Source organism: Rhododendron vialii, chromosome 9a (genome assembly GCF_030253575.1).
Source record: "Rhododendron vialii isolate Sample 1 chromosome 9a, ASM3025357v1".
NCBI lineage: Eukaryota > Viridiplantae > Streptophyta > Magnoliopsida > Ericales > Ericaceae > Rhododendron > Rhododendron vialii.
The window spans coordinates 28,873,957-28,886,146 of NC_080565.1; the positions used below are offsets into that span (position 1 = coordinate 28,873,957).

The 12,190-nt window shown below is 36.0% G+C and overlaps 1 protein-coding gene and 1 long non-coding RNA gene across 2 annotated transcripts; both read left to right on the top strand.

Annotated features, from left to right (window-relative positions):
• Positions 1-401: 401 nt before the first annotated feature.
• LOC131299770 (uncharacterized acetyltransferase At3g50280-like) lies at positions 402-1,558 on the top strand (the record flags this gene model as incomplete). The annotated part of the gene is made up of 1 exon (XM_058325347.1): positions 402-1,558. A coding segment is annotated over one exon (1,107 nt), but the record flags the coding sequence as incomplete, so codon positions are not given.
• Positions 1,559-3,766: 2,208 nt separating this feature from the next.
• Positions 3,767-4,767, top strand: LOC131300851 (uncharacterized). The gene is made up of 3 exons (XR_009191083.1): positions 3,767-4,364; positions 4,442-4,604; positions 4,680-4,767. It is a non-coding gene; the product is annotated as an uncharacterized LOC131300851 (long non-coding RNA).
• Positions 4,768-12,190: the final 7,423 nt, after the last annotated feature.

A 12,190-nucleotide genomic window follows, 5' to 3' on the forward strand; every position in this document is an offset into this window, starting at 1 on the left:
AAAAATGTTGGAGTACCAGCTAGCGATATCTCAATACCACCAAATAATTTTTCCTCCCAATAAACCATCAAATCATTACTTTTTTTTGCATGGTAGAATATTTCTTGGCTGCCCTGTTAGCTGGACAAAACACCAAGGAAACACAAGCTCTGTATCAAGTATCAACCGTAGAAGCTTAAGAGTGACCAAAAATGGCGGAAGTTCGGTCCATCTCTACAACTACAGTCCAAACCGCGAGTCCCGTTGGTGAATCAGTTGATAGGATTGAGTTAACTCCGTGGGATCTCCGGTTCCCCTCTCTTGGCCTTCTCTTCCTCAAACCCACACCATCACAACAAGAACAACAACTACTGCGAAGTACCACCATCACCACCATCGTCGATCATCTCAAGTCCTAATTTTCCCGAGCTCAGTACTTCTTCTCTCCCCTCGCCGGCCACCTCGGCCTCACCGTGTTCGACTACAGCACCTCATCGTTCTTCATTGACTGCAACAACGCTGGAGCTGATTTCATCCACGCAATCGTCGACAATGTCACCTTCAGCGATGTCCTCGATCCGATACACGTGCCTCGGATTGTCCACTCTTTCTTCCCCCTCATCAATGGACTTCCTAACTACGAAGGTATCTCCAAACCCTTGCTTGCGGTTCAAGTAACCAAGCTCGTCGACGGCTTCTTCATCGGTTGTACCATGAACCACGCAGTCGTCGACGGTTTATCCTTTTGGCATTTCTTCAATTCCTGGTCGGCAATTTCCCGTGGTTCAAGCAGCATTTTGCAACCCTCGGTTTACGAGCGTTGGTTTCCCACCGGCGTTGGTCGCCCTATCCGCATCCCTTTCACCTTGAAGGAAATGGAGGACGCCTACTTCCCACGAATCCCACCGTCGTTGAAAGAGAGGGTTTTCCATTTCACGAAAGCGAAAATCGCAGCACAGAAAGCCAAAGCCAATCCGGAGGCGGGCACCAGTACTATCTCCTCCCTCCAGGCACTATTGGCTCATCTATGGGTGTCTGTGGTTCAATGCCGATCGATTCCCTCTGACCAGGTGGTGACGTACGCGCTTCAAATAAGTGCAAGGGGGAGGTTGAAAGATCCCTCACTACCAGAAGGGTATTTCGGGAACAAGGCTCATCCGACGACTATCGCCATCACGGCGGGTGAGTTGCTCGAGAAGGGAGTTGGTTGGGCAGCTTTGGAAATGAACAAGGCAATCGCATTGCAAACAAGCGACCAAGTGAGGAATTTCTGGAAGTGTTGGCTGGAAAACCCGAAGCTGCCGAAATGGGGTGCTTTCCCGAAGAATTGTTTGGTCACCAGTAGTTCCCCGCGGTTCGACATGTACGGGAATGACTTCGGATGGGGGAAACCGGTGGCGGTGCGGAGTGGCTCCGCTAAAAAGATTGATGGGATGAGGACGCTTTTTCCGGGGGCGGAGGTAGGGAGTATCGACGTTGAAGTTTGCTTGGCTCCTGAGAAGTTGGTTTCAATGGGGGAGGATGTATAAAGAGTTTATGGTGGCTGTTACTACCATTTGATCCGGTTTCTTTTCACTATTTCCCCGTTTTACTTGTTTGACGGGGAAATAGCGGAAGATATGCAGATATTTGGATGGATGGATGGTGCCTTAGAACCAGCTGCAGCTAACTTGACGGTCTCTGTGTCACAATCGACCCCACCCCATCTCACCCACAAGCAACTGTGAATAGTCTACATTGAATTTTCTCGTACGAAGTCAGAGTGATTGAACAGTCACGTAGATAGGAGTAATAAATAGCTAACAAAATAAACTAAAATATTAGGAGTGTAAATTCCATCCACCACCACTATCAATTGGGGGTCTCACCATGCATATTTTATAGTAATTTAAACCGTTCATCTTGTAGAGCTCACAAAGTAGTACATTTTCGCAAAAAATTAACTTTATCAGACATGGATAGGTATATAAAAATTTGAAGTTTGGTTTAAAAAGTCGACGGTAGATAAGTTTAAAGTTAAACTATCCATAGTCGTCTATTTTATAAATTAAGATTTAATTTTTTATATACCTATGCATGTCTAATAAAGCTAATTTTTTGTGAATATGTACTATTTTGTGAGCCCTACAAAATGAACGGTTTAGATTATTGAAAAAAATACACGGCGGAACCCGCAATGCATGGTGGAAACCATAGAGTTTCCACCTAAGGTGGAAATAATTTTTTGCTCAAGATAGAAGTAAATTTATACATAAGAGAGAATGTTTTTTGAATCTTATCTCTCTATAAATCTTAATTATTGATTTACCCCATAAATTCTATGGCTCTCCCTCTCCCTCTCTCTCTCTCTCTCAAACAATATTAATTACCCAATTGTCACTAATTAAATTAAATCTCACGTTGCACCATGCCTAAAAATATATTCATTTTAACCTGAATTTTAATATATATATATATAGGGCGGTTCCGGGGACACCCAAAAAAACACCTAAAAAAACACCTCATAGTTTCCGATCAAATTTTGATGATCCGAGCCGCTCAATGTGATCAAAACGTGATTTTAATGGTACCCATGAGAAATCAGCAAAAAAAATGACCGGGAAGGGCTTGATCCGAACAGTTTCGAACAGTTTTTTATTGAACGGTTCAAAAAAAACTGCTCAAATGAAGCCTTTCCCGGTCATTTTTTTTGCTAATTTTTCACGGGCACCCTTAAAATCACATTCTGCACACATTGAACGGTTCGGATCATAAAAATTTGATTGGGAACTATGAGATTTAGATTTGAGGTGTTTTTTTAGGTGTTTTTTTGGGTGTCTCTTGAACCATCCCGATATATATATATATATATATATATATAGACAATAAAATTAATTAAACCCAAATTGTTTTGCACATAGGTGTGAAAAAATAATCTGCAACTGCCACCCAAAATTATTTAGTCACAAAGGGAAGCTCAAAGATTAAGTGGAGTGTCAAATTTAAATAGTAGCTCATCAAATGGTAAGCATTGTATATTTTGTTAGTAGCAGTTTTGTTCTTTCATGTTTTGCAAATATCGCTTTGTTCATTTCTATATTTTGTTAAATGTTGATGGAGTGTAGGTGATATAATTGTTGCTTATTCTCATTTTGCTGACTTTCATCTAAATGGAATTACATGGATAGTCAAAAGTCAATTGGTAAGAATGGTAGAAGTGTTTGATCAGCTTTTACCCCATGCAATGCTGATATTGGTTTTACTTGATGACCAGGTAATATAACATCTTATTAAAGGCAATTAATGAGTAGTAATATCTTAATGTGTTTAAATTTTTATTATAATGTGTGTAATTTTAAAAAAAATTACTGCTATAAGGTGATGCTATGCAGGCAAGTGTAGGGCCCGAAAAAGTATACTATTCCAGGGAGCATCTTTACGAGGGTAGGATCTACCTTTTTAAATGAGTCAGTATTACCTTTTTAAATGAGTCAGTATTGTACCAACTAATGAGAAGTTCAATCTAGTACCGTACCACTACAAAATATGTTTTACTAATGATACAAGAGTAGAATATGTATATATCACATGTGATAGGACACCCCTTCATTGGGCTTACAGTATAAGATTACAAGATATCTATCATTTTGCCAACAACTATGTGCAATTGATAGCTACGTTATTCTATGGCTATATTACTTACATATTACACCTAGAATACTGAGCAAATAAAAGTCCACCAATTTTTAATTCCAATAAGTTAATTTTTTTTTTCTTAGCTATATGTGAGAGATGTGGTCTTATCATTTGTGCGCGTAAAATCTATTACAATAATTTGAATTTAATCTCTATTCTTTATTGGCAAATTAATAACAGTATGACGTTTGTTCGACTTACTTTGTGAAATGAATTTGCAATGAGAGATGAGATGCGTCTGTTTGAAACTCTGCACCAAAATAATGTTTTGTTTGCTACAGAGTTGAAGGTTGATGATTTTCATGGTAATACTTCTCTGAACTCGTGTGAATTTTTTTTAATAATAATTTAAAAACTTGATTAATAATTTTGAAATTTTTACTTCTAGGTCCATACCTTAGTACTTGCAAGAAGAGCAAATTATATGTTAACCACACAATTTGTACAGACGAGGTTCTTGAATGGTAAGTTGGATATTGAGCGAATCAATTTTTTTTATGTTTTTTAGTCTTTCACTAGATAGAGATTAGTATTTTTTGTTCGATTAATTATTCTAAAAAAATCGTGCTCATCTAGGTTTGTAGAAGACGTAAATGTACAAAAGTCGATAGCATGGAACCGCACACATATATGGATTTTCGCTCCCACAGGCATAAATAATTTCAAATGCCAGGAGAATTCGAATAAACCAATTTGCGTTTCGGGCCAATGTAAGATTTTCCCCTACATGGTTTCATGGTTAATATTTTGGCATCATTACATACCTACACTTGGAATTTTATCGTAGGTAAACTATTATCGCTTTATTGGCCGCATTGAAAAAATAAATGGTGAACACCTATGGATTGATTTATGCAATACATGTTATAACCAATAAACCAATTTGAAGATCAGTGCAGCTGGTTTATGTGTAATCATTGCGGACAAGAAAATGTGCAAACTGTAACCAGGTAATCATTTTTATAATGAGTATTACAACTTATATGTAACACATCTAAAATGGTTTAAATTCGCATTTATTGAAGATATAATGTAAAGATAGTCGTGAAAGACTTCACTGGCTCAATGGAACTCTTGGTAAAGGATACGAAGGCAGAATTCATCTTACAATGTTAATGTTAAAGGTAAATATTAAAAAGCTGTATATAAATCACACTGTATATAATTAAAATAATATAGTAATATCTTTATTTGTGATGTTCTGTCAGGATAATGTGGTGCAAATGCTCAAAGACTATATTTCTCAATTTTATGAATGCCCATACGTGTTTATTATTCTTGCTCCAAAATTTGGATGCCTTGACCATTGTACCCCTATGGTGACTTTTCTATTAAAATTGATTGGTAAAAAGAATGTTGACACATTTTCAAAAGTTATAAACGATTAAAATTTATTGTAGGGATGATAAGTTGTCGTTTTGATTTCATTGCCAGTTCATATTTATTTGCAAGGAATTTAATAATTCTTAATCTTATTTATGTAGGAAAGTCGAAGACTAACAAAGAGATAATGAGGTCATCGTGATAAGAGCTTCGTTAAGATATTGGAAATTTCATAATGACATTTTATTTGTGAGGTTAAGTTTTAGAAAAATATATTTGGTTTGACAGTAGTTAATTTTTATTACGTGTGTTGAGTACATGATTTATGGATTTTGAAAATTTGTGTAAAACTTGAATATTATTTGCACCTCGATTTGTCCTACACATATACTAAAGTTTAGTTTGTTCCTACCCATTTTTTTCATCATGTCCTCCTTTTGCTCATTGTTCGACCAGTAACTTTAGTTGTCTTCAAAATGTGTTGGCACAAACATTCGCTAGTGTACCTATATTGCATACATTGTTTTTGTATATATCTAAATTTTTGTCCGCTTATACAGAAACAAAATTGTTCAGTCATTTCACCAATGAACTATCCCAACTTCATACAGTATATATAGAAACAAAATTGTACTACGGTAATTAATGACTTCCAGGACACACACAAAAAAAAAAAAAAAAGAGATGCTACATATACTACCATCCATCCACTATATTTTTTATGAGGCTCACCCCGGCTCTCAAAAACATACAGAAAAATGTCCATAAATTTTAGAATAATATTTTATGGGACCCTGTAAAAATCAGCTCCAAAGAATATCGGTAAGTATTATTTCTTGATTTGTAGGGACGAAACTGTTTAACTGCACAGTTTCGCCCCTACGAATCAAGAAATAATACTTACCGATATTTGTTGGAACTAATTTTTTACAGGGCCGCATAATATATTATTTTAAAATTTATGAATATTTTTCTATATTTTTTTGGAACCCAAGATGAGACCTACAAAACATGTAGTAAATAGTGTAGTTGTTGGATGTAGTGTACCTAGACTTATTTAAAAAAAAAAAAAAAAGTGGTGACCAGCTCGATTCAAAAGCTACGAGGACGGAAAAGCATGTTATGCTTCCTGGCAATCTTGTCGTTACCAATTGCTCACTATTTCTTCCGTGTCGAATTGTTTGTCCGGTCCGGACAAATATTATGAAACAGAGGGAGTATATAAGAACAAATAATGCTACGCATACAATACAATTTGCAACTCGTCACATATATGTGAGGTCCGCAAACATGTATTATGTGTGGATTCTAGATGTATATCACGGATTGTGAATAGTATTATGTTTGAATTATTATATCCCTAAACTTTTTGCAAAAGGAAAGAACGACTTGACTCTAAAATGATTCCTGGTAATCTTGTCGTTTCCTTCCTGGTAATAATGATTGATATATTGCTGCGTCATGATAAAATAAATCAAAAAAATAAAAAATAAAAAAATTATAAACTTTTTTTTGGAATAAAAGAAAAAATAAGTCAATTATTTTCGTCTTTATTCAATAAAATTTGTATTTGGATTGTAATATTTTACTTTTTTTTATTCTTTTCATCATGATGAAGTAACAATTTACAAAAAAAATATTGATGAAAGATTAACAGATGCAAAAAAAATTGAATAAGGCCAAAAAATTAAACCATTTGGCTTTATGTGATTTTGGCACTTTACTTTTTGTTTTGTTTTTTCACATGATCAACACACAAAATAAAGTATCAATTGCTAAAACTGAAGCGATAAAATCAATTTTCTTTCCTTTAGCTCATCAGGCCAAAATAGGGTATGTGTGTAGACTACAGCCGTGAAAGAAATGGACCCGGGGGCTCTGCTGCCCGCCTGGCGCAGCAGCCCCTACCCACTGGCAAAAACGTTTCCATTTTGCTTAGGAAAAAAAAATCTTTACCATCTATTTGCAATTTTATGAAACAAAAACGTGATTATGAGAGTTTTAAAGACAAAATTTGATTATGTCTTTTTAGAATAATATGATCAGAATAATAAGATCTTCACACTCGTTCAAACGGATTAAAAATTGAAACCCTTAATTTTTTAACCATATTTTTTAATATATAAACGGTCTCAAAAAATTAAGTGCTCAAATTTTTACTCCGTTTGAATCGGTGCAAAGATCTTGTTATTTTGATCATATTATTCTAAATGGTCATAATTAATTTTTGTTTTATAGGGCTTTCATAATTACATTTCTGCTCCACATGGTCCTAAATAAAGAACATATATTTAATATAAGAGCTCTAAAGATAAAAATTAATTACGACCCCTTAGAATAATATGATCAAAATAACAAGATCTTTGTACTGATTCAAACGGAGTAAAAATTTGAGTATTTAATTTTTTGAAACCGTTTATATATTAAAAAATTAAGTGCTCCAATTTTTAATCCTTTTGAACAGGTGTGAAGATTTTATTATTCTGATCATATTATTCTAAAGAGACATAATCAAATTTTGTCTTTAAAACTCTCATAATCACGTTTCAGTTTCATAGGATTACAAATAGATGGTAAAGATTATTTTTCCGTAGCAAAACGGTAAGGTTTTTGCTAGTGGGTAAAGTGGGTAGGGGCTGCGCCCAGGCGGGCAGCAGAGCCCCCGGGTCCGAAAGAAATGCTTTATGGGTATGCCCCCGGGTCCGAAAGAAATGCTTTATGGGTATGCGTGTGGACTACGCCTGTTTTTATTTTTATTTTTTTAATGTTTTGCAACCTAAATGGTAGAATTATTTTTTGATATTTAACTGTATAAAAAATATTTATTATTTTAATAAAAAAATTCCTAGGCGCACCTGACCACGCTCCCACACTTCTATGATCTTTGCCCACTTCCTCTCTCGCTCCTATTCCCTCTTTTGCATCGTGCAACTAAGGTTTTACAAGACAGAGGTAGCTGCGACACTGCAGACTGTGTTCTTATGGACTTAACTTAAATCTGAAAATTGTTCTTATTTGAATTTTTTCGAATTTCTTAGTTTTGCGCTAAACAATTGTAGATTATTGATTTGTCTCGACGAGACAAATCGGAAAAGTAAAAAAAATTCACTTTCATTCAAGTATTTTGAAAAATAATCATTTTTTAGCTCAAAAAATCACTTTCACTTTTTGCTCTAACAGAAAAGTCACTTTTTGCTCTAACAGTAAGTACGAGGCTTACCAGTTACCCCCGCTGGCAAGTTCAAATCCGATAGTCTAACGGAAATTGTTGGAGGCATCAGAGGTTTGCCCGCCACTTAAGTTTAGGAAATTGATATTCGCGCTCTTTTTTTTAATACAAGCGCTCTACTTTATTCATGAACTTACTAGTAACTTCACGTTAAAAGTAGAGCGCCTGCATAAAAAAAAAAGGGAGCGCATATATCAATTCCATAAGTTTAAGGCTGTGATGTGAATTATGCCACAGAATTGGTCTGGGCCATTGGATGGTAGATTTGGGCCTAATTTAGCCCAAAACCCTGTTACAAGGAAGACGGCAAACCTATCAAGACCTCACTAGCCTTGAGCCTCCTAGGCTGATTTGGAAGTAAACGGCCTATGCCTTAGTTAAGGGCCCATTTAACCACATCTTCTCTCTGAATATCAGGCCTTAGCTCCACAGGGGCCTCAAGATTTCTTGCATCACAGAGGCCGAAACATAGCTGCGGCCTGTATAAAATGGCTAATTAAGGGCCTAGTTTCCCGAATGCTCTAGGCTTTTTCGTATTGTCCTTATTTAAATTTTTTTTTGCATTTATTAGTTTTGTGTTAAAATCTTGTGGATTGTAGGTTCGTCTCGACGAGAGGAATGGATAAGTAAAAATTTATGCCTTCTACCTATTTTTCCGGAATCTTGTGCGATGGATCTTCATTGGTTACGGCACCTTGCTGATGATGCATTGGCATCCTTGCACGGCGAAGCGTACCTAGCTAACAGTCTTTGATTCCTAATGCCATGGTGCGCAGCCCAAGGGATGCCACCTTGTTGAGGGGTAAGCTTGTTGCCTAGGTGGCGAGCGCCAACTGATGGATCTCCATTGGCAACAGCACTTTCCCTATGTTCCCCGCACAACGAAGCATACCTGGCTAACGATCTTTGATTCCTAATGCCCCAGTGCGTAGCTCAGGGGATGCCTCCTTGTTGAGGCCTAGGCGGTGAGCGCCGGCCAAATCCTATTTTTAGCACTTTACGACCAAAAAAACTCAGTTAAACTTAAAAGTGTTAAAACTTGAATATTTTCAAAAATAAAAAAGGTAAAAAAATTATAATTTTTACATTTTCGATTTCTCTTGTCGTGATTAACCAATAATCCAAAATAATAATAATAAACTAACGCAAAACTAACAAATTTGAAGAAAAAATGTGAATAAGGACAATGAAACCAATCCAGACTTATATTTTGGGAATTTAAGCCTAAATCAAGCGATGAAAAGCAAATGAAAATCCTCAAAAGTTTTAGCAGCCACACTGGCGGCTAAGAAACTTCTTACAGTAACTACCATCAGCACAAGGAATTGGGGAAGGCCATGTGAGTAGGTATATACACCGTGCATTATTCGTGGCAAAAAGACAAATATGAACATGCATTCGGCAGGCAGCTGGAAACAATCATCTGTCAAATATTAGGGTCGTTTGGATGCCGTGTTAAGAAGGGGTGATAACAATACCCCTGATTTAAGCCTAGGCCCGCGACTTATGTCCTGGTTTGGGAAGTCATTGAGGCCGGGTATTCTTAATCCCCCGTTCTTCTGTAACGTCGGAGAGAAGGGTATTCGGGAGTCTTACCTATGGCTAGGGTTTGAGGTATCCATCATGTATACCCTCTAATCCCCTTCAAAAATAGACTATTCCACCCTTGTTTATCCCCCCCATCCCTAGCTTGCCATTTCTGTCGCAGTTTTGCTTTTGTTCTAAGAGACGAGAGAGAAAGCTGAGCAAAAGAAAAAAAATTTAAGTGGTCCAAATTTTAATCCATTTGAACCGGTAGAAAGATTTTAGTTTTCTGATCGTTTTATCCTAAATGATCATAATTAATTTTTGACTATAGGGCTCTCGCTGATTAGTCCTAAAAAAGTCGTAGAACCAAATATCTCTTAGGGCTAACCAACGAGAGTCCTAAAGCCAAAAATTAATTATAATTCTTTAGGATAAAATGATTAGAGAAATAGTATCTTTGCACTGATTTAAACCAATTGAAAATTGGAACACTTAATTTTTCAAAATCTTGTTTTTTTTTTTTTTGACAAAAGTGAGAGGTAATGCATTAATAAAGCCCAACAGCACTTACACAACGAAATTCATTACAGATAATTTGACAAACCAAACTAATCATCTAACTGATACAAAACGAAAAAGAACGAGGCGAATGATGTCTTTCATCCCCAGCCCAAGCATGACTTGACGCACCTTCTGCTGAGCTGTTCATATATCTTATAGCAGTCTCAAAAAGACAACAAGAACCCAAACAATCAGATGAATTTCGCCAAAAATGAACACACTAATGAATTTCTAGCAAACCACCAATATATGCATACTAATCTTCTCAAGCCCGAACAGTAAACAAATCGCCCAAAGGCGAACTTTATTACTCTCACAATGAGAGACAAAACTCTCCAAGCACTTACTCTAAATCCAGCCGTCCAAAAATCGCTGAACGGATCGCAACCCTCACTGCTTCCACCACTGTTGCCATAAGGGGTCTGGCGACGCATTACATGCGAACAAACGAATCTGGTGACGGCGGAGCCCGCCGAACAGTAAGGGTCATATCAGAGGGAGGAGAAAACAAATAGAAAAAAACTATAGGGAAGAGGGGGAAGAAAGAGGAGAGCAGAGGAGGTAGAGCGGATGGAGGAGGAGGAGCTCGGGGGGAGGAGGGAGAGGGCGCCTCTCTCCCCCCAGGTAGAAAAGTAGGACGGCTGTAGCTTCTCAAAATCGCCTTAGACAGTTTATATATTAATTTTTCAACTTCTTTAGACAATTTATATATTAAAAAATATGATTAAAAAATTAAGTACTCTAATTTTTAATCCGTTTGAACCAATACGAAGATTCTATTTCTCTAATCATTTTATCCTAAAGGTTCATAATTAATTTTTGGCTCCAGAGCCCTCGTTAGTTAGCCCTACGAGATATTTGGTTCTACGATTTTTTTAGAGCTAATCAATGAGAGCCCTATAGTCAAAATTTAACTATGACACTTTAGAATTAAATAATCAGAAAAATAAAATCTTTCCAGCAATTCAAACGGATTGAAATTTGTAACACTTAATTTTTTTTGCTCAGCTTTCTCCAAACCAAGCCTTACAGCTTTTTTTTTTTTCCTCAGTCCCTTGCAACCCCAAAATGACACAGTTTTGGGGCACTACAATCTTCTGCCCATGTGTTCCATACAACCCCATCCATCCACACTTAAAAACACACAAAATTATTATAAAAAAACTTTTAAAAATGAATTTTAATTGTTTTTACTTATTAAATTAATTAATTTATTATTGAATTAAATTATTATTGCTTAATTATGAAAAAGTAATTAGTTTTTACAATTTTATATTTATTGTAATGAATAATCTTACTTAAACTGCACAAAGACAAAAGGGTCATTTGATAGTTTTTTACATTATCTACCATTTCTTATACCTCAAATTTATCCCTTATCTAAACCAAGTGTATTATTTAATACTCATTTTCTAATACCTCATCCAAACCAATCACCATTTAATACCCCTTACTATCTTATCTTATCTTATTAACTAATACCGTCAATTTTTTTTCTGCATCCAAACAGGTCCTTAGTGAGATGATACCCATAGTTGGGTTCCTTCACCAAACAACAAAAAAAACAAAACACTAGTGAAGTAGTGATGATGTTTGTACTGCGTTTGCCCTAAAATGCAAGGCACCCATAGTTGGGCTCCATTGTCGTTTTTGGAGCGTTGTTTCTGTCATGCAAGGTGGAGATCCACTAGAGATGAATGTCATAACCCAAATTATTGTCCAGTTTGAAAGTTTGGGTTTAGATAATTGGAATATGGAGGAAAATTAAGAATGTGGTTTGAGATTTTTACTACTTTGGTTGCATTCTTGTACACTTATAAGTCTGAAATTTATTTCGGTATATTTATACTTTCGTAACTCTTTATTTAGCTTTTCGTCGTTATTTTTGGCATTGAT